The 26116-nt window shown below is 41.8% G+C and overlaps 2 protein-coding genes across 5 annotated transcripts in view; one reads left to right on the top strand and one right to left on the bottom strand.

Annotated features, from left to right (window-relative positions):
- Positions 1–17950, top strand: part of xrcc5 (X-ray repair complementing defective repair in Chinese hamster cells 5) — a 29476-nt gene extending 11526 nt beyond the window's left edge. The window contains exons 8-21 of the mRNA XM_062070042.1: positions 830–968; positions 9491–9603; positions 9691–9753; positions 9837–9974; positions 11058–11145; positions 12805–12935; positions 15495–15691; positions 16076–16172; positions 16257–16326; positions 16423–16532; positions 16745–16841; positions 17213–17280; positions 17351–17425; positions 17577–17950. Of these exons, the coding sequence (XP_061926026.1) occupies positions 830–968; positions 9491–9603; positions 9691–9753; positions 9837–9974; positions 11058–11145; positions 12805–12935; positions 15495–15691; positions 16076–16172; positions 16257–16326; positions 16423–16532; positions 16745–16841; positions 17213–17280; positions 17351–17425; positions 17577–17591 (1401 nt within the window). The 3' untranslated portion in view covers positions 17592–17950. The remainder of the gene's footprint in view (positions 1–829; positions 969–9490; positions 9604–9690; positions 9754–9836; positions 9975–11057; positions 11146–12804; positions 12936–15494; positions 15692–16075; positions 16173–16256; positions 16327–16422; positions 16533–16744; positions 16842–17212; positions 17281–17350; positions 17426–17576) is intronic.
- LOC133664954 (collagen alpha-2(VI) chain-like) overlaps positions 17811–26116 on the bottom strand; it is a 79546-nt gene continuing 71240 nt past the window's right edge. For all 4 annotated transcript variants that reach the window (XM_062070030.1, XM_062070031.1, XM_062070032.1 and 1 more), the window contains 8 exons: positions 24177–24275; positions 23885–23947; positions 23777–23812; positions 22516–22561; positions 22271–22423; positions 18912–19367; positions 18788–18826; positions 17811–18572 (listed from right to left, as the gene is read on the bottom strand). In XM_062070030.1, coding sequence (XP_061926014.1) covers positions 17974–18572; positions 18788–18826; positions 18912–19367; positions 22271–22423; positions 22516–22561; positions 23777–23812; positions 23885–23947; positions 24177–24275 — 1491 coding nt within the window. In that variant the 3' untranslated portion in view covers positions 17811–17973. The remainder of the gene's footprint in view (positions 18573–18787; positions 18827–18911; positions 19368–22270; positions 22424–22515; positions 22562–23776; positions 23813–23884; positions 23948–24176; positions 24276–26116) is intronic.

Below are 26116 nucleotides of genomic sequence, written 5' to 3'. Positions count from 1 at the left end.
CAGACTGCAAATGAAACCACACCCCACCCTCTCCGATAGTATCATAATTTGTCTTTTGAAAATTTACACTTTTTAAATATATATCTTGAAGACAAACACAATTTTTTTTCATTCACTGTCAAAAATACACATCATAAACATTATTAGGGGTGGTATATAATTAAAAAAATGTCTTTCAGGCATAGGTTACATCTTTTAGCTGCACTGTTGTATGGTGAGCTAGATGCGACTATTAGCCATGTGATGGCGTGGTCAATTTTATTGTCTTTAAGAGTCCATATGTATTTGCTGAGTTGGGGCCTCCGGAATGATGGTGTGTGATTGTTATATCGGGTTTTAAAGGTGTTTTCTGTGAGTCCAATGTATGTCTCCGTGTTTGAGTTGTCCTTGAGGTTGACGCTGGCTTGGTAAACAACTGATGTTTTTAAACTGTTTCCGTTGAGTAAGCAGTTAAGCCTTTGTCTGCAATTGTAGCTATCTGTGGAGTTAGAGTCGTTAGCGGTTGCTTGTCTGTGTGTGCTCAGAATCTTTTTGTTGTGTGAGTTGTGTTCCGCTCTACCCCGGTATTGAGCACTGTATAACGGATAAACCACAGAAACCTCGGCTACATCATAAACATTATATAGATTCACCCGGTCATAACATTAGGTGCACATGCACACTTAGATCGATACAGAGCTGTATGAAAAAAGTTGCTTTCAACAGCATTTATGTCACTGCATGTTGCATGTCGGTGTTACTATGCACATGCACACCAAGTAGTAATGTCTCAATGGCGCCTCTTTCCCCGTCTAGTCAATGGACTTTTGTTTCCCGTCGTGTCCGCCAGGTGACCGAGGAGAAGTTGAAAAAAACATGGATCACGGTTGACGCTCAAAGCCATCAGAAAGACGACGTAAAGAGAGAGACCGTCTACTGTCTTGATGACGACAACGAGACAGAGGTGGATAAGGACGACATCATTCAAGGTAATAACATTGACTAACAATCCGCTTGCCCGTCTTTAAAAAAAATATTTTCATAAAAATTGGAAGAAATAGCATTTGTATGTTAACCTATGCTTGTGTGGGTTTTTCAACTCCAGGAATTTGTCTGGCGTTAAAGGGGGAACTGCACTTTTTTTGGAAATTTGCCTATCATTCACAATCCTTATGTAAGACAATAACACACGTCTTTGTTTTTTATCCATTTTAGCTTGTGAAATACAGCAAGTACGAGATGGCTAACAATTCAGCTCATGGGAGTAATCAATTGGGCCATAAAGCTTTCTAAAAAAACAATACTCTATTTACATCCCGTGACCTGAATATGAACCAAGTATAAGCAATATTATAAGCACTAACGCAGACAAACTACTTTTAGCGGCGCCATCGTCACAAAGAGCTAACTAGCTTATGCAGCCATTGACATACTGACCTGCTGCATCGCCACTGAGTTAGTGAAAGTTGATTTTAGTTTATAAATTTAGCCACTCACTAGTATAATAGAAGATTGTTGCCATAAACCGAAAGGTTTGTTAACTTTGACATTCAACTTAGACCAGGAGATGGCGAGAAAGACACAAAAAGATGCTTGTTTGTGGCCACCGTTTTTTTTAATACTTGCGGGAGGATTATGATTAATTCTTCATCTAAACGGGAAGATATGAAAATCCCATCAGTTGGCATCCCATTGGGAGCAGACATTGTAAAATAAGTGTGAAGTCTGCTGTTCAACACCAAGCGACTCATGCTTAATTGGGATTGACGCAAGCCCTGGGCCGATCACCCTGTGGCTGGCCACCCCTGGAGAGGGCGTCTAGTGATAAGGCCGAAACGCCCAGTGACCCAGGGGCACACTACTGATGATGCGTCCAAATTGCAAAACACCCATCCACCATTTCACCAGCCATCACCAAACACTCTCAAGTATGTGCCAGCACAAAGGAATTTTACAACTTATCCTGTGTTTTTGTAAACTGAGTAACTGGACACTAAGTCCAGTGACCGCTGAGAAAGATCAGCTGACAACAGGGGAAAGTCCTTGTGGCAGCGTGGAAAGACAGCTGACAGGAGGGAATAGACCCCACTGGGACAGGCATGGGCTAGCTTCCCATGCTTGTAGCTTCCCATGCCTTCGCATGTTGGAAGCACCCGTTATAGCTACGAAAAGACGACAGAAGAAAACACCCCTAGAGTCTGCGAGAGTGGGGGCGGAAGATGACTCATCGGCTGACATCACGGTAACAGACCCTGGACCGGAAACGACTATGAGTGAAAGCACAATACAAGAGAGTGACACTGCAACTGCCACAGCTACAACCACGACGACGGGACACAAACTGCAGATATGTCCCTGTGGTTGGAGGAGCATTACATCACATCATGGGTTGAGAGTTCACCAGGGAAAGAAGAAGTGTTTGAGAGAAGAGAGACAGAGGCCTCGCATTGACTACTTTCTACGAAAAGAGTCAAATCAGTCGAATGAAGTACAGCAACTGGACGCAAACCACAGCTTGCAGTACATCAGTACCAATGTCACGGAGGAAGCAAACACAGAGCTGATGACAACGACGGTAGAACCGACCCAACCTCCTAGACCTGCAGTCGAAAGGAGACTAGCAGGGATTAGACTGCATGTGAAGTGGCCCGGTGTCGTGGATAAGAAACTGTGGGAAACAATCAATACTGACCTGGCCCTGTCCCTCAAACAACTACAAGGGACAGTGGAAAAGAAGTTGGAGAGAATGGGGGACATTATCTATCAATATGGGTCAGAACGCTTCGGAGTGCAAGTAAGGAAAGGTGGAAAAAACGTCTCAACCGCACCAGTTTCTAGGAGGCAACATGAGATCAGGCGCCTCGTCCTTGAAAGGAGACAACTTAGGAAACAGTGGAGAAAAGCCTCTGGAGTGGAAAGGGAAGGCATAAATGTGCTCCAAGTCGACATTAAAACCCGACTGGCATCCCTCCGCAGAGCAGAGAACCTACGGAAACGTAGAAGGAAGAAAGAACAAACTAGAACACGGTTCTATAAAGATCCCTTCAAGTTCCTCAAAAGTATCTTCGCAAAGGAAAAAAGTGGAGCCCTTAAAACAACAAAGGCAGACCTGGAAGATCACCTGAAAGCAACGCACTCTGACCCAAGGCGCTATGAATGTCTCACCATCCCTTCAGATATCCCGCCGATTGACCCTCCCGAACATCATATGCCTATCGGCCCTCCAACATGGAAAGAGGTGGAAAACACTGTGCGTCGAGCAAGATCTGCATCAGCCCCGGGGCCAAATGGAGTCCCATACAAGGTGTACAAGAACGCACCGGACATCCTGAGGTTTCTCTGGAGACTCATGAGAACAGCATGGCAAAAGAAGATGATACCCAAAATGTGGCGTAGGGCAGGAGGAGTCCTCATCCCAAAGGAGAAGGATGCAGAGAACATCAGCCAATTCCGTCCAATCTCCCTGCTAAACGTTGAGGGCAAAATCTTCTTCAGTGTCATTGCACAGAGGATGGGCGAGTATCTGCGAAGAAATAAGTACATCGATACATCTGTACAAAAGGCAGGTATATCAGGATTCTCTGGGTGCTCAGAACACTTCAGCATGATCTGGCACCAGATCCAAGTGGCAAAAGCGGAGAGAAAGGATCTCCACGTAGTCTTCCTGGACCTCGCCAACGCCTTTGGTTCGGTGCCCCATGAACTCCTGTGGTCTGCCTTCAACTTCTTCCACATACCGGACACCATCACAGCCCTAGTTAAATCCTACTTCCAGGACATGCAGTTCTGCTTCACAACCTCTGACTTTACCACCTCTTGGCAGCGCTTGGAGGTGGGCATCATGGCGGGATGCACTATTTCACCCCTGGCATTCACGATGGCGATGGAGGTTATCATCCGCGCCTCAAAGTGGGTGGTAGGCGGTCAGCGGGTTGACTCTGGCCAGCGCCTTCCCCCACTCAGAGCTTACATGGACGATATTACAACGTTGACCACCACCGTCCCATGCACCAGGAGGCTTCTCAGAAAACTGGAAGAGAACATCAGTTGGGCCCGTATGAAGATCAAACCATCCAAGTCACGAAGCATCTCAATTGTGAAGGGAGTGCTCTCGGACCTGAAATTCTTCATCGGAGATGACCCAATCCCAACAGTGTCTGAGCAGCCTGTAAAGAGCCTTGGCAGGTGGTATGATGCAAGCCTGAAGGACAAAGACCAGGTGCAACAACTACGTAAGGATATCAGCAGCGGCCTACAGTCCATCGATAACACCCAACTGCCTGGAAAGTTAAAGGCCTGGTGCCTTCAGTTCGGACTCCTACCCAGGATACTGTGGCCCCTCGCAGTTTATGAGGTCCCAATCTCGACTGTAGAGAAGTTGGAAAGAGGAGTCACAGGCTACATCAAAAAATGGCTCGGAGTTCCACGATGCCTTACCACCATAGGCCTCTACGGAGATGGCATCCTCAAGCTGCCCCTCACCAGTCTCACAGAGGAGTTCAAGTGTGCAAAAACAAGACTCCAGATGACACTGAATGAATCCAGAGACTTGGTAGTGAGCAACAATGCACCAACCTTGGCGACAGGGCGTAAATGGAGACCAGCCAAAGCAGTGGAAGAAGCAACAGCAGCCCTCAGACATGCTGACATTGTGGGCTATGTCCAGCAAGGAAGAGGAGGCTTTGGGCTAACAGCTACCCGCCCGGCTTGGAGTAAGGCCACGGCACCAGAACGGAGGAAGATGGTGGTGGACGAAGTACACCGCCAGGAAGAGGCTGCAAGATGGGCCAAGGCAGTCTCTTTGGGCAAACAGGGTCAGTGGACGAGATGGGACAGTGTGGAGAGGAGGAAGATCAGCTGGAAGGATATGTGGGCCATGGAAGCTAGGCAGTTGAGCTTTGTCATCAGAGCTACATATGACATCCTTCCAACACCAGTTAACCTTCACCAGTGGTTCGGCGAAGACCCGGTGTGTGCCCTTTGTTCCATGCCAGCCACCCTCAAGCACATTCTCACAGGGTGCAAAACCAGTCTCACCCAAGGACGTTACACCTGGCGTCACAATCAAGTCCTAAAGACCCTTGCGTCCACCCTGGAGGACAAACGAGTAACCATCAACTCCCTACCACCACCAGCAGCCAACCACCAGCAGACCATTACCTTTGTCCGCGAAGGGGCTAAGGTAGTCAGGAGCGGCTCCATACCACCTGAGCGAGGCCAGCTATGCTTAGCCCGCGACTGGAGGATGCTGGTTGATCTTGGCCGGCAGCTTGCGTTTCCTCCGGAGATTGCTGTGACCACCCTGAGACCGGACGTGGTGCTCTGGTCCCCTTCACAAAAAAAGGTTTTCATCATCGAGCTTACAGTACCCTGGGAGGACTCAGTGGATGAGGCTTATGAGCGAAAACACCAACGCTATGCCGAGCTTGCAGCTGAAGCACAACATCGTGGCTGGAACACTGAGGTCCGTCCAGTGGAGGTGGGCTGCAGAGGCTTTGTGGCGAGATCTACCACCAAATTGCTTGTAGACCTGGGAGTCCGAGGCCAACGCCTGCGTATAGCCATCAAAGCTGCATCGGAGGCAGCCGAAAGAGGCAGCCAGTGGCTGTTCATGAGGAGGAAAGACCCCTGTTGGGCCCCCAAGTAGCAAGCCAGGAGGTATGCGGTCAGCTTAGGCTTGACTCAGGGAAAAGGACGCCCCTGCCATGCATAGTCCCATGAGAAGTCTGCTGTTCAACACCAAGCGACTCATGCTTAATTGGGATTGACGCAAGCCCTGGGCCGATCACCCTGTGGCTGGCCACCCCTGGAGAGGGCGTCTAGTGATAAGGCCGAAACGCCCAGTGACCCAGGGGCACACTACTGATGATGCGTCCAAATTGCAAAACACCCATCCACCATTTCACCAGCCATCACCAAACACTCTCAAGTATGTGCCAGCACAAAGGAATTTTACAACTTATCCTGTGTTTTTGTAAATTGTTTTATTATTATGTTCATAGTATGTAATTCTTGTTTAGCACTTAGCAATACTGCTGCATAATGATTAGTGTTTCACTAAAGCTCGATGTGCTTTTCACTCAGCCTCTAAAACTTGTAGTTCATCCTCCTTATATTCAGGCTCAAAAATATAAGGTTCTGGATCATCATTTGTCCCAAAGTAGTCGTTGTTGTCTTTCATGAATTCTGTCATAATTAGTAGTGTTATTATTGAAAGGAAAAGCAAACTTTGTTATGCGTCTGTGAAATTATTACGCCGCCATATGCTTAAAATGACAAAAATAGGTAAATATTACATGTTATTATGAATGTGCCCGTTACTTTATTATTTATACTTAAAGCATGTATATAAAACTTGGATGAAGGTTTTTTAGAGTGCTTTATAGGCGGAATAGAGCGACTCCTATTGGCTCTATTGTTAGCTGACTTTTGCTAGCGTTTATTTACAAGTTAGAATACATTAAAAAAAGAAAAACATATGTGTGCTTGTGCACATAAGGGTTGTGAATGATAAACAAAATTCCCCCAAAATTGCAGTTTCCCTTTAAGGCTGTGTCACCCACGGCTGTCTCGTAAACATGTAAGCACCTGAACCAGAGTGTGCGCACACACACAAAAGCAGTCTCAAAGAAGCAACTAACAAATTGCAGTCATGTTGCTGTTACGGTAGAATATACATAAAATTATAGCGAACTATAGAACAGTTGTAGGTATGTGCGCTATTGAGGATATGCGCTATAAATGTGGCCAACATACAGTATCATGATAATGCATGTTGATGATGTGTATTACAAATTTGACAGCGACAAGCGAACTAGAGGCTAATGTCTCTCAACATCAAACTTTATTTTGTACACAAACAGTACACAGTGCAAAGCTTAATCTAATTCAGCAATAATCTACGTTTCCTTCAACTACAATATCTCTGGAGGGCGAGGAAAAGCTACTGAACATGCTACAGTCCATGCAATTTGTTATTCTTATAGCCAGACCTGAGTGTTTATTTCCGTAACTGACGGTTTCTGCTACAAGTGTGGCCTTCCTCAGAGGTTGTCACGAGATGTTGCTGTGATGTGTCTGGTCAGCTGATTTTAACAGTTTTTGCCGCTGTCTCCCTGCTTGTAGTCCAACCTTTTCAGGACTGTGTCCCAGGTGTGGGAAAGTTGGTACGCCCCCGATTCACAGTCTGGGCGGCGCGCTTCCGGATCTCTATCGCTTCTTTGATCCAAAGGTGGTGTTTGTTGCTCTGGGTGCCAATGATATAGAACTAAAAAAAGAAAATGAGTCGGAGTGCATTCTTTTCTAAGCCAGATGAGGTTTGTTGCACATTTTACTGTTTTAGCATTTTCTATTAAAACGAGTATAACATTACTTCTTTTAACGTTTACTTTAGGGCTGTGCCGATTACATTAGGCATTGGCCACCGATCAGTATCGGCCGATTTTCGTAAAAAAGTAAGTTTCATCGCCATTGCTGATCAATCAATTTTTTTGCAGATATTTTTAGTCCCCCAGCTGGCAAGCAGCTAGCAGCTAAATGTGTATCTACATACACAGTGTGGAGCCGCTCCTCTCAGCTAATAATAATCACCTCCATTACAGAAAATAAACTGCATTTCTTTGTATCTTAAAAGGGTCATGTTATGATTTGTTTTTTTACATTTAAAACACTTCCTAGTGGTCGTCATAACATGTAATGGTGGTTCTTTGGTCACAATTTCTTTGGTCAAACAGACCGTTTTCAAGCCGCTTAATAATCACTTCCATTACGAAAAATAAACTGCATTTCTTTGTATCTTAAAAGGGTCATGTTATGATTTATTTTTTTACATTTAAAACACTTCCTAGTGGTCTTCATAACATGTAATGGTGGTTCTTTGGTCACAATTTCTTTGGTCAAACAGACCGTTTTCAAGCCGCTTTCTGACCGTCTTTTCAGCATGCGTCGTTTTGTGGGTGGTCTTATTTATGTGCCTCCACCTCGACTGCGTCTTTTTCCCACCATCTTTGTTGTAGGTTTTAGCACTTCCATAGTGAGTCTACTGACAGATTAAGGTTGAACTATACGCTACTTTGTAATAGAAATGGCAACAGCGGAGGATGCATGTGCATTTATGAGCCAGGCTGCCCCACAACAAGAGGATACCGTAAAAGGAGGAGCTTATTTATTGCAGCACAGACTACAATTGACTCGCGCAAAGCACTTTTGATAAATCTCGACCATATATGGATAATCCGCTGACATCACCAATGGTAAAAACGTCACTAATGGGGAAAATTCCAAACGTTTCATTTCCGTGTAGTATGAAGGAAGGCAAGATTGTTTTATAAATATCTCCGCAATGCCTCTATGGTTTTATTTCAAATTTTCAAGACTTGTGCACATTCCATATACACAACAGCAGGTACCAATAGGTAATGAAAGTTGGTTTTGCATTATCAATTATCAATATAGCATAGCTAGAAAGATAACGACGAAGTAATATTGTGTTGATATTGTTAAACTGTCACTAGCACCCACGATAAGTACATAGAAAAATGGACAGTTAATACCTGTGATTAGGATCAGTAATGGTTGATCTCGCTCATGGATGATTGTTATCGGAATCTGAACATTCATAGTTTATATTACACTAACATTACTTCAATTTAAAATTAGGGATGGAATTAACTAATCAAGGGAATAAGGACAATGAATGCATTGTCTTTTTTTAACTTTCTTTGGTTGTCCTATTTATTATTCTTTAAAGTATAGCAGAATCTTGCTCCGTTTTAATGCCAGTGTGAACCGGATCGAACACATTTAATCTATCAATCCATTTTCTATACCGCTTATCCACATTAGGGTCGCAGGTAAGATGGAGCCTATACCAGCCAACGTCAGGCGCGAGGAAGAGTACACCCTAGGCTGGATTCCAGCCAATCACAGAAACAATCTAATAATCAAGAAGTCCCTCATTTACCGTATTTAAAGGTGCAGTTTGCAGATGGCTCCTAATTAATTAATGTAAGCACCAAAAAAACATTAGAACACCACAGGGGGTTGATAAAGAGAATATTTTTAACAAAACAATATCTGTTTGTCACAATTAGAAATTCAACTTTGTGGAAATTGTGGTTTAGCCCATATGGAATGATTTGGCTGTCAATCATGGCTGACTTGCATGGATGTGTATGCTCATTTACAGGAGATCTGTAAATGGATGTAATTGTTGCTGCTTTTGTAAGGGGACGTTGTCCTTTTGCACAGTTGTTTAAACTAGCAAGAGGGTAGGTTTGGATGTGAGTGCCCTCAATGTGGCCACTGCAAACTTTCACTTTTTATAATGTATTATAAAGCAAACAGTGCCTCTGCTGCCAAGAAGTGCACTCCATTTTGCCTCAATTCCTTCAAGACACAATTCATCAATTCCACAACTTCCAAAGGCTCAGTTAATGCATTACAGTATTTAAAAGTGTTATAATGACTAACAATCGTTCTTAAAATGAATGATCTTGTTTTGTGTTAACAGGTTTTTGTTATGGAAGTGATATTGTTCCCTTCTCCAAAGTGGATCAAGAGCAGATGAAATACAAACACGATGGGAAGTGCTTTGCTGTTCTTGGCTTTACCAAACAGAACATGGTACTGTTTCTTTCTTAATTTTTTATCTTATTATAGATTTCACATGGCATAGACATGTTCAGTGTTATTTATGTTTCCTGCCTGCAGGTTCGTCGCCATTCCTTCATTGGGAATCAAGCCATCAAGATATTCGCTGCACTTAACGACCAGGTTAGATCCAGATGAACCAGTTTAAAGGAAAGGTAGGTGGTGCTGCGTGGATGCTGATAGCTTTTTTTTTCTTCACGTGTCAGCATGCAGGAGTGGCACTGTCCGCTCTCGTCCGGGCTTTGGACGAGCTCAACATGGTGGCCATTGTTCGCTACGCCTACGACAGGCGCTGTAACCCTCAAATAGGAGCAGCTTTCCCTTGCATCAAGCAGCACTATGAGGTGGGGTTAAAAGCTCCTAAACCTTCTTTTGTTTCAAAAATTTAAATAAATTGAAAGGGACAAGCGGTAGAAAATGGATGGATGGATGAAAGCTATTTATTAGTGTCCTTTTACTAAGTAATAAAATAAAGGATTTTGTGACATGCTATCTCTAGCTTGAGACTTATTTCAGAATTTATTTAGTAACACCTTTATTGTCATGTTATTGTGTGCTTTATCCGTGCAAGGGGTTGATCTCTTAATGAAATATTATTTTAAAATATTTTAAAGGGGACCTATGATCATATTTGTACAAATGTTACCATTTTGGATATTTTGCCAAAGGATCAAATTGTAAAGTTAATGCATTTTGGCGTGAGCTTGCACGTAGCTTTGGATGCCTCTGCCCACGGTGTTTTGCAGTCTGGCTACGTTGTGACATCACAGTAAGGTGGACGTACTTATTTGGACATTAAGTAAAGCTATCAACCAGAGGGGGAGGAGCTCTGTATGAGGCCAGCTGAGTTAGAGGACAGACAAGAAAAGGTAGGATAAAGTATTATGTTCATGTACTCTTGGTATATGCACAATAACGCCATTGTGCGACATGCAGTGACATAAATGCTGCTAAAAGATGCTTTTTTTATGTAGCTCTGTAATCAATCAGAGAATGTGCAGGTGTACCTAATGGTTTGACCAAGTGAATCGATATAACTTTTATAACATTTATTTTTGACCATGTCTGAAAATTGTTTTGTAGAAGTCATCTCCAAGATACTGTATTGTATATATTTAACAGTGTACACTTTCAGTCGATAAATTATGATACATTTGGAAAGGGTGGGGCGTGGGTTCATTTGCAATATGGGAACGCCTCCGCAAACAAACATCTTGCAGACCTATGCAGAAAGGTTTAAAATGTAACTGTGGAGAAAAATGTAGGCACAATTTTCACCGAAGCATATCCAATACGTATTAACTAGTGTGTCCAATGGAAATGATCATAGGTCCCCTTTAAGTGTAATAGTTCTGTTGTTGGCATTTCCACAGAATGACCATTGTCATTCATAATTTCACAATGCATTTCCATGCTGCTCTCTACAGTGTCTGATATACGTCCAGCTTCCCTTCATGGAGGACCTCAGCCATTTCACATTTGCTCCTTTGGACAGCAAGAAATGTGCCCCCTCTGGTATTGTTTCTTGATGATATTATTGTACATAAGAAGGCAGTTTTTATTACTTTTATTTTCAGTTCAGTTCAGTTTCAGTTTATTTGGAACATGCATATGATGCAATGTAATGCATCACATACAGTATTTCCAGTAGTTCTATTAAAGCACGTCCGAAAAGGACTAGGAAGAGGCAGAGCTTATTTAATTGTTCCCCTTTTCATTATAGCAATTTTATCCCTTTTCCTTGTTCTCTGTTTGTAACAGAACAGTAAATAAATAAATAATATACCATACGTAAGTAAACAAATATTAAATACATAAATAATCATTATCTAAAAAAAAAAAAGGTTCAAGATGTTCATCATAATTGTTCTTCTTTGTACTTTGTGAACACTTGTAGTTTGAACAGTCTCTTACTCTGAATTCATATTGGTGCTTTATGTATTTGCTTAATCCATTCCATAATTTAATTCCACATACAGATATGCTAAAGGTTTTAAGTGTTGTACGCGCATACAAATGCTTCTTACGCAGTTCAAGACAAACCCTCTGATGCCATACCGTTCTAATTTGTTTATTAAGATACTGTGATGCGTTTGTTGAATCCATAAACACTGCAGCAGCACATTTATTGCTATCTATTGCATTGGTGATCTCTTCCGTTATTTTGATTAATGCCATTGATGTTGAGATGTTGGCTCTGTATCCGTATTGGTTGTCTGTGAGTGTTTAATTTTTGTTTGTGAATTTGTCCAATCTATTGTTAAACAGTTTTTAAATAATTTTAGAAAATTGTGGAAGTAGAGAAACAGGTCTCTAGTTTGTAAACTGGTGTTTGTCACCAGTCTTATAAATTGGTACGACTTTTGCTATTTTCATTTTATCTGGGAATTTCCCTTTGAAATGATAGGTTGCTGATATATGTTAAAGGTTCTGAAATCTCTTCAATAATTTTTTTCTTGTTTCCATATCAATTCCGTTACAATCAGTTGAGGTCTTGGATTAAAATGTTTACACAATATGGATTATTTCCTCTTTTGTCACATCTTAGAGGAAAATAGAGTGGGGATTTCTGTCTATAGTGTCATTCAAGTACTCAACTGACTCAGAATCGGGAATCTTTTCTTCCAGACTTGGTCCAATGTTCACAAAGTACTTATAGAAGCTTTCAACTACTTCGTTCATATTGTCATTTTTTACATTTCCATCTGAATGCCAAAGCATTTTGATTGGCAAGATGCACTCCCTGGTCAAAAAAAACACCTGGATTTAATTTAGTAAATCGGGTTTGGAGGTCAGGTCTAGGTTCAACCATCTTATGTGCCCAAAGAATGAGGTTAGCTGAACATACTGAATGACCAGGTTATTCTAGCAATATAGTCCAAGATGCCAGGATTCATGGTGCTCAATTTGTAAAAGAGTGGTTCAGGGAGAATGAGACATGATTTTTTTTCTATGGATTGGCCACACGAACCCCTTGCTGGAGAAGACTTTGCTCATTAGTCTGAATCTCCTGTCATAAGTCTTTGAGAAAGATAGACAGAAATAAAAGTGACATTGCAGAAACTTGTGGAAACAATGCCACAACGAATGTTTGCCGTAGTCACCGCCAGACATTGTAGTAAACAATCTTTTTTCGACCTTTGACCAGTCTGAACTGATATTCTGTCTTTCCAGACATGCAGCTGCAGGCTGTCAACTCTCTCATTGACTCTATGATGTTGGTGGAGCTGGATGAAGATGGAGATCTAAAAGACATGGTCAAAGTCCACGACATTCCCAATCCGGCATTCCAGAGGCATTTCCAGGTAGGCTACTGTGCACTTTTTTTTTTTTTTTTACCTCCGCGGAATCAGTCCAAAAAAAGCTTCATCTCTATAGCTTCCTCACTCATTTACTGCACTTACATGCGAACTTGGCTTGTACTGCCACTGCAACCGGACAAAGACATCAAAGCTGACTCATTAACGCATCATTAATTTAACTAATACCTAAACTCCGTACACATTCAGGGACAGGTAATCTCATATCTTTCTAGCTCCACTACCATAGGTCGCGCTCTACCCTCTCTGTTTGTAAAATAGTAAGACATGCCAACAAACAGCAGAAATGGAAGAGAGTGAGGATATTCTATGTTTACTGTACTTATTGACGTTAAGGACATGTCATTTATTCAAGAGGAAACTGACGGCCGCTGTGGCAGAATGGAGGCTGACGAGCATAGTACTGCACAATCCAGCACTTAGGCACAGCAACAGGATAAGATAGCATGTGTTTATTTTTATATGGTATGTATGTTTAATTCCCTAATGTTGGGGTAATGCGGCAATGACAAATCTGAAGCGGTTAATATCACCTCTGTAGTATCGTATGTGCACGATTAGCACCTATTGACGAGTTAGTGCTAGAACTACTATGGTCACGTGTAAATAGAACTGTGCTTAGTCTAGTTTAGGGGTCGGCAACCCAAAATGTTGAAAGAGCCATAGTGGACCAAAAATACAAAAAAAAATCTGTCTGGAGCCGCAAAAAATGAAAAGTCTTATATAAATGTTATAATGAAGGCAACACATGATGTAAGTGTCTAAATTAGCTATATTAGCCTACTATCAAAATGACTACTATATGTGTCACATGTTTACGCATATCTTTGTTGACAGAAATGTTGACATTTAAAAATTATTCCACACATTTTTACAACATTGGAAAACATTAGTAAAACGGAGGCTTCTCAGAGGGTGCGATAACTCCTGGAAATGACTTGCTTAGAATGGCCAAAGGTATAGATGTGTGTGTCCAAGGTAAAGGAAACGGCAGGCTGTCTTCTAGTGGATTTTCTTACAATATTTGCAAGCTGTGTAACATTTGCTGTGGTCTGGAACAACATGGCACACAGAAACCTATCAGAAATGCAGCCAATATTTCATACAGATAATGTGTAATGAGACATGCAAATATAAATTTAAATACACAGAGGACATAAGTAAAGGAAATTAAATCAGCTCAAATATACCTACAAACGAGGCATAGTGATGCAATATGGACATACAGCTAATCGAAATAGCTTTTAGGCATCTATTAGCACTGATCAAATATGCCTGATTAGCACTCCACACAAGTCAATAACATCAACAAAGCTCACCTTTGTGCATTCACGCACAGTATAAAATATTTGGTGGACAAAATTAGACAAAGTAGTGGCATAAAACACGTCTTACTGTGGCAGCATCGGAGAAAGTTATACATGTAAACAAACTACGGTGAGTTCAAGGACTCCCGTAATTAGTAGAATTAAACGTCGCTCGCCAATTGATTGAGTTAAACAGTGGGATTTCTAATTATTAGGAAGGTTTGTGTCATGTTTGTCCTCTTATAGAAACCAAAAAATATATTTTACCCCCACCTTTTTCCATTATCATACATTTTTGAAAACTCTCCAGGGAGCCACTACGGTGGCACTTAAGAGCCGCGGGTTGCAGAACCCCGGTCTAGTTGGTACAGTGGAACCTCGGATTGCGAACTTAATTGGTCCTTGAACAGGGTTCGTCAGTAGAAAAGTCTGTATATTGAAGCAAATTTCTCCATAAAAAACAATGTATATGTTAATAATGGGTTCCAGCCTTGACAAAAGTCCATATTTTAGTTAAGGTGTGTACACTTTGAACACAATATAAAGCGTTGAGTACTGTAAATCAAACAAATATAACAAGGGGGTGATGGATCAACTTTGTATTTAATAACAAAGTAAAAAAACAACTAGCTGAACCGTCCTCGTTTGTAGCCACCCTGCTGACACGCACGCATGCACCTACACACACACACACACACACACACACACACACTTGGTTTGAAATGACAACACTCCTTAACTTTAACAGCCACAATTATTAGGAATAAGAAATTAAATCCACTTTACCTTGTCCGTTAATCTCCTTTGCGTGTAGACGAAGGGAGGGCGAGGTGGGAGAGGCAGTGTCGACAACGCTGTGAATACTTCATGAAAGTTTTTAAACCACACATCGCTTGCCAGTTGCTTTCTTTAGAATAATATTAAGCTAGCAAAGCAAAAAAAAAAGTGTTGAAAAATGCTAAAAAAAACACTTTTAAAAGGCAGACAAAGTAGCTATAGTAACAGAAGCATGGCTCTGCTGACTTAACGGGCAGCGGAGATTGATCAGCCCGGTCTATGTCTCTTAAACTGAAAAATTGCACAATGAGGGGTCCGGTAACCGAGGTTCTACTGTACTGTGCAGTGGAAAAGGGGCAAAACTGTAGATCATGCTGAGGTTTTTTTGCAGCTTAAAAGTCTCAAGAAAATTATTTTCTCCAATACCATTAAACACTTTGCCCAATCCAACGTCTCTCAGTGCCTGCATCATCGGGCCGTCAGCCCCGGCACCTCCTTACCCCCCATAGAACCATGGCTGACGGCTTTACTCGACCGCCCAGATGTCATCAAGAATCGTTGTGGAGCGCCGCTCGAGGAGGTGAAAAGGCTGTTTCCTCTCAAAGAGGTGGAAAAGAAAAAGAAGCTGAAGACCAGCGCTCAGATCTTTGGAAAAGAGTAAGTTTTGTTTCAGGTGTAGTATATGACAGAAGGCTTTCAAATATGATTGACGCAGTTATGAGGACTTGGGGTAGCAGAGTGTGTTCTTACGGCAGATTTATTTGACTGTTTATTGATAGGCTCCAACATCCATATTACCCTGAATGGGATAAGTGTCTCGTCCAAGCATGCCTTTATGCTTTATGGACCTTGATTTGGGCACCAGGAAGAATACAATTCCCCTAACTCTTTGGAACAAAGTGTCTTTCTCAACCCTTAGTTGATGACGTCCCTAAGCTGATAGTTTTTTTAACTGCACTGTTTCTAAGTCATGAAGCTGTACAGCAAAGGTGTTTAAGATTAGTCATTTACTCCTATTCTATCTGACCTTCCTGCATGCAGTCCTGAGCAGCCGGATGCAAAGAAGGCAAAAGGAGACGGTGCAGAGGAGGAGGGGGAGTATAATCTGGCTGACATTTCGGAAGGCTCCGTTACTTCGGTAAGATGCTAGGTGGGAAAATTGGGAAGGGGTCTGCTATAAGAAGACTGACCCCCCTCTAACCTCATTCCTTCTTGCACACAGGTTGGTAGTGTCGATCCCGCCCGGGACTTCTGCATCCTCATCAGGCGAAAAACGCTCCCATTCCAAGGAGGTGAAGTCACCATTATCATGACTAACGGGCATATCTTGTGATCCTCTTTATCTTTGTTTGGTTGTGATGACTTCCCCTCCCCTTCTCCACCTCCAGCCTGCGAGCAGCTGACTCACAGGATAGAGCAGTTGCTAGGCAACAAGAACACACAGTACTATATGAAAAGCATCACCTGTATCCAGGCTTTCAGAGAGCAGTCAATAAAGGTAAATAAACATTCACTATGTCCCATTTAGGGATATCTCCGCAGGTGCTTCTCTTCTGGGTCACGTCATGGTGCGTTATCAACGCAAGTCATTTCGTCAAGAGAGTTTTTATATTTCACAGTTTGAGCCAGTGCCAGTTCTCGCTAGTCGAATGTCCTTCTCTTAGCAAATGTCTGAAGAATTCAGAACGTTCCTTATCTTTGTGCACACAGCTGGGGAATGCTGATCCGTACAATGACTACCTCCAGTCCCTGAAAAAAAGCATCCCAAGCAAGGGCCTGGAAGTCTTCTGGGACCTGCTTGTCCAAGGTACACTAAACAAACAGTGTGACTTCACAACATTTGAAATGAAGTGAATTATATTTATATAGCGCTTTTCTCTAGTGACTCAAAGCGCTTTACATAGTGAAACCCAATATCTAAGTTACATTTAAACCAGTGTGGGTGGCACTGGGAGCAGGTGGGTAAAGTGTCTTGCCCAAGGACACAACGGCAGTGACTAGGATGGCGGAAGCGGAGATCGAACCTGGAACCCTCAAGTTGCTGGCACGGCCACTCTACCAACCGAGCTATACCGCCCCAAACAGTGTTTATGAATTGAGATCAGGAAATATGTCTGCCACTTGATCTTTTAAGTGTTGGGTTTTCTTGCGCTTACTCTGCTTTTTTCTGCTGAACAGACGCAGTATCTCTCATTAGCCAGGACGAGGTGCAAGGAAGTTCTGTGTCCAAACACGAAGCCACTAAGGTGACTGCTCACACATGTAATGCCACCCTTCATTGTGCACTCTTCTGATTGAGGTCTGCTGTATCTTCAGTTTTTGCTTGTTGAGGAGAAGAAAGACGGAACAGTCGCAATACCAGAAAATGACGCCGGCGACGTCGATGACTTGGTAAATATATTTGCAAGGAATTGTGGCCTATTAGAAAAAAAAAAAAAAAACTAAATAATTTGCATCACTGCTTTAGTGTCCCCGATGGTTCGGGCCTAATCTTCAATTTAAACACTGAAATCTTCTTCCCCTTCTCTCTCTTCCTGTGCAGCTGGACATGATGTAAGAAAGAAGGCAATGGGAGCATCAGGAAAAAAAAAAGCAAAGAATGCGTCATTGTTTAGCCGTCCAAAGCAGTCCAGTCGTCCGTTGTTCTGCCTCCCACATGGAGACCTCTTAGTACTTTTGGATAAATACCGCTCTGTACAAGACTCTTATTTTTGTTTGTTTTCTTGTTTTTCAAAAAATTGGGGAATGAGGTCTTCAAAAAAACATTACACTAGAATGAAGCACAGTGTCTGTTTATTACCTTAAAACAGATGTATTGCGTAAGAAGCACTTAGGATGAATATACTGTAGTGTCAGATTGTACAGTGCATGGAGGAATTGTAAATGCCATTAAGATCAGTTGCACCAGTACAAGATTCATGTCTCCAATGTGGTTTCTTTTAACAAACCCACCGGAGGAAATGGTCAAACAAGCCTGACCGCCACTCGGACCAGTCATTTCCTCTGAATATGGCGTTCTCATCCCCCATGGCCAGCTTCATTAAGACTTCTTGATCCACATCAATTCCTGTAGCGATTACCGTGGGGACCACCTGTGCCCCACGCATGGCGCTGACTGCCTCATCCAGGTTCTTCCTGTCTGTGAAGCCGTCTGTGATGAAAACAAACGCGATCTCCGCGTGGCGTCTCGTCTGGCGAGTCGTTCCCTTGCCGAGTACTCTGCCGATGGCGTGTGTGATAGCCGGCCCCACGCTCGATGCGGAGTCCAGATAACTTAGAAGCGCTAAACCGTCGGCAATGAGATCGGGGTCGTGCGTGAGAGGGAACGCCACAAAGTTCTTGCCCTCCTTGCCGTATAGCATCAAAGCCAAGCGAGCTCGCAGGCGATCTGTCCTGCTCCGGGCCAGTACCAGTCTGTCCTGCAACTTTTGCAAGAATTCACGAACGTAACGGAAGTTCTGTACCCCGAGGCGCTCGGACCCATCAAGCAGGAATACTAAATCCACTGGCCGCTGGGCACAGGGCGCGACATCAGGCTCTACGGAGACAGGCAACAAATGAGTAATGGCTTGAATTTGAAGTAAACGTTAGTCAGACTCAGGGTCAGGGTGTGAAATTTGAAACTCCTTTTTTTGGCTTTCTGCTGTAACGACCTCTGTTGCAGCTCTGATACTACCTCAGAAGCCAGAATATAATTTTGTCCCTGCATTCAATGCTGACAAAAAACTCATTTAAGGATACAAAAATACCTACCACTCTTGCAGGGGAGATCGGGGCACACATCAACTGGATCTGGAAGGGAATTGAAGTGGTTAAACCACAGAGTACAGACTTCTGACAACATACAGGTATAAAATCATGAACGGTAACCACTGACCAGGACACAGCACAGTCTCCATTTTGTCTATAAAGTCTTCAGCGACCAAGTCAACAAAATTCTTCATCCCAGTGACTCGCTCCTTTCTGTCACAAGCTATAGACCCCAGAATCTCGTCATCTTGGGACTTTCTAAACATGTCTCCCACCCCGATTGCGTTCACTACAACGCTACTGTCCTGGCAGAGGTACTTGAGTAGATCTTCATCATCGCGCGGGTCAAAACGTCCGTCTGTGATCACAACCACGGACACTTTGGCTCGGGCTCGCTTGCCGTCCCTGATGAGATGATCGTAGGCAAACTTGAGAGCCGAGGGGGTGAAGGTGCCCCCGGCGATCCACTGAAGATTCTTCACGGCCGTTTTAAAAGCAGACATGGAGTTGATGTTGGGATCGTCGAGACGAACGGCCTCAAAAGTCCCGTTGTGACTGAACTGCACGACTCCAACTCTTGTGCCTGAAATAAGCACATTGGTAAGCTCTGGGATAGAAAATAGACACAAACTGAATATAAACTGATCTGCCCACTGAAACGTCTTTATCTTGAATGGCAAACTCTTGTCACCAAAAGGGGAACTGCAATTATTTGGGAATTTTTCCTCTTTATAGCTCAGGGGCTGCATGGAGGAAAATCCATTCTCACGTAGTCAAATCATGGCATACCGTATTTTTCGGACTAAAAGTCGCAGTTTTTTTCATAGTTTGGCCGGGTGTGGGTCTTATACTCAGGAGCGACTTATGTGTGAAATTATTAACACATTACCGTAAAATATCAAATAATATTATTTAGCTCATTCACGTAAGAGACTAGACATATAAGATTTCATCGGATTTAGCGATTAAGAGTGACAGATTGTTTGGTAAACGTATAGCATGTTCTATATGTTATAGTTATTTGAATGACTCTTACCATAATATGTAACGTTAACATACCAGACACGTTCTCAGTTGGTTATTTATGCGTCATATAACGTACACTTATTCAGCCTGTTGTTCACTATTCTTTATTTATTTTAAATTGCCTTTCAAATGTCTATTCTTGGTGTTGGGTTTTATCAAATATATTTCCCCAAAAAATGCGACTTATACTCCAGTGCGACTTATGTATGTTTTTTTCCTTTATTATGCATTTTCGGCCGGTGCGACTTATACTCCGGAGCGACTTATAGTCCGAAAAAATAGGGTATTAACTTTAAAAATACAACTACAACAACTTCCGATTGTTTTCTTTGTTTCACTTCGGCCCAAACTAGAACAAACACATTCTGAAAATGTACATATCACAAATAATCCTCTTGACAAAACACTTCAAAAACACAGTGAAGAACACTATTTAATTTAGACTTAATCTCAGTGCATCTACAGAGCAATTAAACTTTATAAGTCAGTGCCCATCTAGGCTTGAACAAAACAATGCATTACTTAAAACTGTTCTATGTATCAACTACCTCATTTTGTCATTTCTACATTAATCCAACAAAGCATACAAACTGAGCTAGAAACTATTCAAGACGGTGGAGTTACTCTATGCCTTTTACGAATCACTGTGTGTTGGTATAAAAATAAAAGCTATAAAATGTGTGAACAATATCAACAAACCAAAAATAAAAACTTAAAAGACTGACAGTATTGTAGTAAATCAAACGCTGTTCACTTTCTTTAAATTTGCACAGAAGACAATCATTTTCACAGAACTATATCAATGTGCAGTGTCTCATGCAGCATTTTAAGTGGGGTTACCAAGTGTTTATTTTACTCCTGTTTGTTTTACGTTGGGTCGAGGGGGAGGAGTCGCAGCCCCGCTTTACTGTGTACCTCTTGCATGGTATACTTGCTTGGTATAAACTATTTGCTCGTCTAACAGAATTGCTATTGCGACATCCAGTGGACACATTTAGAACAACAGTTTCTTTAATTTAAAAAAATACAGCTCAATTTTGCACTTAGCAAACTCATCTCGCGGGTCGGATAGAACCTGTTCACGGGCCGCATGTTTGACATTCCTGTTCTAAACAGTAAATAATTGTGATCAAAAGTCCGCTTACAATGGAGCCAATGAGAGCCGATTTATTCTGCCTAACAAAGCCCTTAAAAAACATCCGAGCACCTCCATTGAGGCCTCATATACATGCTGTAAGTATATATGTAATGTAGTCACATTATGTAATATTTACGTATTATCCTCATTTTAAACATACGCGACGGATTAATTTAGACAAATGCATCAAGACTTTTGCTTTTTTCTTTGACAACATCGCTGATTACTACCCACTGCAGACTTCATCAGAGCCAACAAACAAAATAAAACATCACTTACTGTACAATGTCTGCTGTCATTAAGATACCTTTTTCCATCCATCCATTTTCTACCGCTTGTCCCTTTCGGGGTCGTGGGGGGTGCTGGAGCCTATCTCAGCTGCATTCGGGCGGAAGGACAAGTCGCCACCTCATCGCAGGGTCAACACAGATAGACAGACAACATTCACACTCTCATTCACACACTAGGGCCAATTTTAGTGTTGCCAATCAACCTATCCCCAGGTGCATGTCTTTGGAGGTGGGAGGAAGCAGTCACGGGGAGAACATGCAAACTCCACACAGAAAGATCCAGAGCCCGGGATTGAACTCAGGACCTTGTATCGTGAGGCACATGCACTTTTTCCCTTTATATTTTATAAATTATGTTTTTTTTTAAGTTTAATTTTGAAATGAAAGCCTCTTATTTTACATAAAATAGTAAATAATTGTGATCAATAATCGTGATTTCAATGCTTACCAATAAAATCTTGTTATTTTGCCCGTTTAGATGACGAATGACTCATAATCCTCGCGAGGTAAAGCGGGGTGGAACCAAGCATCTTTCGTGTCTTTCTCAACATTTCTGAGTCTAAATTGGCTGTCAAAGTGTACCAACTTGTCAGAATACGTCCTCATCCTTCTGCTATCCAGGTGAGAGGCATTATTTATGATTTACAATAAACTTTCACCAACACTGTGGCGAGGAAGCAGCTGACTAGCTGGTGATGTCAACATTGGCACGCAAACTATTGATCACGGCGACCCTATAAATAGTTTGTCTGCGTTAGCCCTTATAATAACAACAATATCACTAATACTTGGTTAATATTCAAGTCACTACATATAAATGGAGTATTGATGGCGGTTATTTTTTGGCTTTTATGGTCGGAATAGAGGACCTCCCATAAGTAAGCAAACCTTTATTAATGAGTCACTATGCATTAAAAAAAAAAATCAATCTGTTATGTTTTTTATAGTGATTGTGAACGATAGGAACAATTCCAAAAAAAGTCCAGTTCCCCTTTAAGGCGTTTTATGGTGACATTCACAAGGCAATCTTACCAGTCGGAGATGAAGGGTCACTGGCCATTGATCCCAGACGATTAATGGTGTTAATTACAAAGTTCTTTTCCAAGGTGAAGTTGGTCAGACCGACACTCTCCGAGCTGTCTATTACAAATACGATGTCCAGAGCACCGCAGCGCTTCTCACAGTCTGAGACGACAGAAGATAAGCAGGCCAAAAAAAATAATCTTAATTGACCGCTTCCTGCACTCATGTTTAACATAGTAGTCATGTTTGCTTACCACAACAACCACAAGTCTCCCTGATGTATGTCATGACGTCACAATCCTGCAGTGACAAGTGATGCAGTTAGACTGTAAACACTCCAATTATATCTCGCCCACTCTCGACTATAAATAGTATCATTTGTCTATAACATTTTTATAAGTACACCTCTGCATAAAACTGTGGCCTCATTAACATTGAAGAAAACAAAAAAAGAGAAATATTGATCAACTTACGACCAGGAATAACTTTAATATAATGTTTTGGTCTGTAACAGAAAATATTTAAAGTGCACCAATTTGCCTAAAAATAAAACAAGAAAAATCCTAAAAAACCATACTGAAAAATACAATGAAATAAACTCAAGAGAAAATAATACTTTCAAATTGATTAACTACAAATTTACTTGACCACAATGCTGTATATAAAGCCCTTTAAACTACAAAACAAAAATAAATAACAATTGTGATGATTTTTTTTTAAATATCAAAATGAGAAAATCAGGAATATTGGCTACCTAAAATGAGCATGTTTTGTAGTGCACAACTTTTTGAAGCAGGGTTTAAAACATGACACTGCATGATACTGATTAAGCATGTTCCCCTGACATTGCACTGCATCCCCCCGGAGGGGGGGGGGATGCAGTGCAATGTCAGGGGAACATGTCCCAATTATTTTCTGTTACACCCTCCCTAAGAAGAGGAAAACATTTTGTGTCCCCCCACCACTCTCTGCTGCGACTATAAATAGTGTAATTTGTCTAAAAAAGTGTTATAAGTACACCTCTGCATAACCTTGTATCTTTATTAACGTTAAACTTAATACATATAGTCCAACTTACAACAAACAATAACTTTATGAACATTGTTTTTTTTAGTTTCACAGAAAACATTTAAAGTGCATCAATTTCCCTGAATTAAAAAAAGAATGTATCCTTCTTTAAACTCCATATTGTCCATATTTAAACTATAAAATGTTTTGACCAACCTATACTATTTAATACTTAAAAATAAAATTAAACTCATTCAATAATAATAATACATTTAAATGGATCAGCATCATTAACTCAGGAGCAAAATTTATAAAACATATTAATCTACAAAAAAAAAATTAATAAAACAATTTGTGCTGATTTTTTTATCAAAATGAGGATGTCAGGATTAATGGCTAAAAAATGTGCATGTTTTCTTATACACAGATTTTCGAAGTGGGGTTTGAAGCATGATACTGATAAAGCATGTTCACCCCCCCAAAGGGCTACCTAAAAGATGTACTCACAGTAAGTGCAGGATCGCCCTCTGGTCCATGGCCACCCTGCACACACGCATCACCAGCACTTAGCAACACACTTGTCAAAAGTCAGTGTTGGGTGTACTCATTGCTCACCTGGGGCCCCGAGTCCCCTGTTGGTCCTCTGGCTCCGTGCTCCCCTGCCTGACCTGGCTCCCCCTGAACAAAGAAAAAAAACAGGCACAAGTAAAGCTCACGCTGCTGTTACATTTTAAATGTAATCAAATGTAAGTCGATTGACCCCTCGTGGGGACCAAACAACTTTAAAAGTTTCAATTGTACACTCAGCCTAAGAAATTATCGTAGGTTTTGACACATGGATCAAAAGTAGACCCCGTCATGCCGTTAAATTTTTTCTCAAATCGTCCCACCGATGAATGAAACTTACCGACTCGCCACGTGGACCTTGATCGCCTGGGTCTCCTTTTGCACCGCATTCACCTCGACTGCCCCTGGGTCCTTTTCTCCCTGGGCTACCTCTGTCACCCTGCAGAAAACACAGTAGTTACGTCTGGAAATGTATCTATGCCAAATGCCAAAACTTTTTTTAGCCAGTTTAAAGACTTTACTCGCTTTACTAGTTTGCATGCAATTACAATCAGGATGCGTTCATTTGGATTGTGTAAAATAGGAAACACTGTTGTGTCATCACCTCACATGACAGTTATTAGCTCTCTTGTCTTATTTCTGTATTATTTCCTGTCCAGCGCTCTTATTTTTCATTCCACTTCCTGTTTGCCTCCACCTGTCTCTAATTGGCAATCAGGACACACCTGTCCCTTGTTGCCAATCAGGATGCTTTGCTTTGTGCTTTGATGTGCTGCATAGCATTCTCTATGTCAGTGTTTTTAAGTTAAGTTAAAGTTAAAGTACCAATAATTGTCACACACACACTAGGTGTGGTGAAATTTGTCCTCTGCATTTGACCCATCCCCTTGTTCACCCCCTGGGAGGTGAGGGGAGCAGTGGGCAGCAGCGGTGGCCGTGCCCGGGAATCATTTTTGGTGATTTAACCCCCAATTCCAACCCTTGATGCTGAGTGCCAAGCAGGGAGGTAATGGGTCCCATTTTTATAGTCTTTGGTATGACTCGGCCGGGGTTTGAACTCACGACCTACAGATCTCAGGGCGGACACTCTACCCACTAGGCCACTGAGTGCTGGTGTGCTGTGGGAGATTATGTAGTTTCCCCTAATTGGGTTAAAAATATTTTTACAAACCAGTAATTGTAATCTGCAAATAGTGTGCTGTAGCCGGTAGCTAATTGCTTTGTAGATGTTGGGAACACCTATGTGAGACGATGATGGTTTTATCGTGATCCCAATATGCAGACGACAGCGGGAGGCAGTGTGCAGGTAAAAAGGTATCTAATGCTTAAACCAAAAATAAACAAAAGGTTAATGCCACTAAGAAAAGGCATTGAAACTTAGGGAACGCTATGCAGAACGGAACTAAAACTGAACTGGCTACAAAGTAAACAAAAACAGAATGCTGGACGACAGCAAAGACTTACAGTGTGTGGAGCAGAGGCAGCGTCCACAAAGTACATCCGAACATGACATGATAATCAACAATGTCCCCACAAAGAAGGATAGCGTCCGCACAACTTAAATAGTCTTGATTGCTAAAACAAATCAGGTGCGGGGAATAACGCTCAAAGGAAGACATGAAACTGCTAGGAAAACACCAACAAAACAAAAACCCACCAAAATACTGTAGGACCGTAAGACAAGAACTAAAACACTATACACAGGAAAACAGCAAAAAACTTCAAATAAGACACGCCGTGCTGTGACAGTACACCTACTTTGAGACCAGAGATATAGTGAGGCATGGTATGTTATGGTTTAAAGTCATATGCAACAATTACAGGATCAACTTTTCATTGTCAATATCGGCTGCTGAGTTTCATTTTTTAATGTTTTCTGCTGGTGGTGTGCCTCCGGATTTTTTCAACGAAAAACATGTGCCTTGGCTCAAAAAAGGTTGAAAAACACTGCTCTATGCTTCGTATGCCTGTAGCTTTTTGTGCACTACCTTGCTGCACTATTACAGTTTCTACTTTTTTCTACCTGTTTTCCCTTTCCTTCTGCGTTTGCCTGCCATTTCTGCATCTCGAGGTCCAGACAAACACTAGAACCTGACCTACTTAACACAAATGTATTAAACTCCACCAATGGGTTTTTGCCATTATTCTGAAAGCGAACTATCCCGTTTCACCTCTTCCACTTTGCATGTCCTTTTAAGAATAATGAAATAAATCAATTTAAAAAATATTGAAATACATGGGAAATAAGTTTACATGCGTACACTTATTTTTTGACTGACT

This window comes from Entelurus aequoreus, linkage group LG14 (genome assembly GCF_033978785.1).
Source record: "Entelurus aequoreus isolate RoL-2023_Sb linkage group LG14, RoL_Eaeq_v1.1, whole genome shotgun sequence".
In the NCBI taxonomy this organism is placed as follows: Eukaryota; Metazoa; Chordata; class Actinopteri; order Syngnathiformes; family Syngnathidae; genus Entelurus; species Entelurus aequoreus.
The sequence above is the reverse complement of the archived record's forward strand: the minus strand, read 5'-3'. Positions and strand labels throughout refer to the sequence as shown.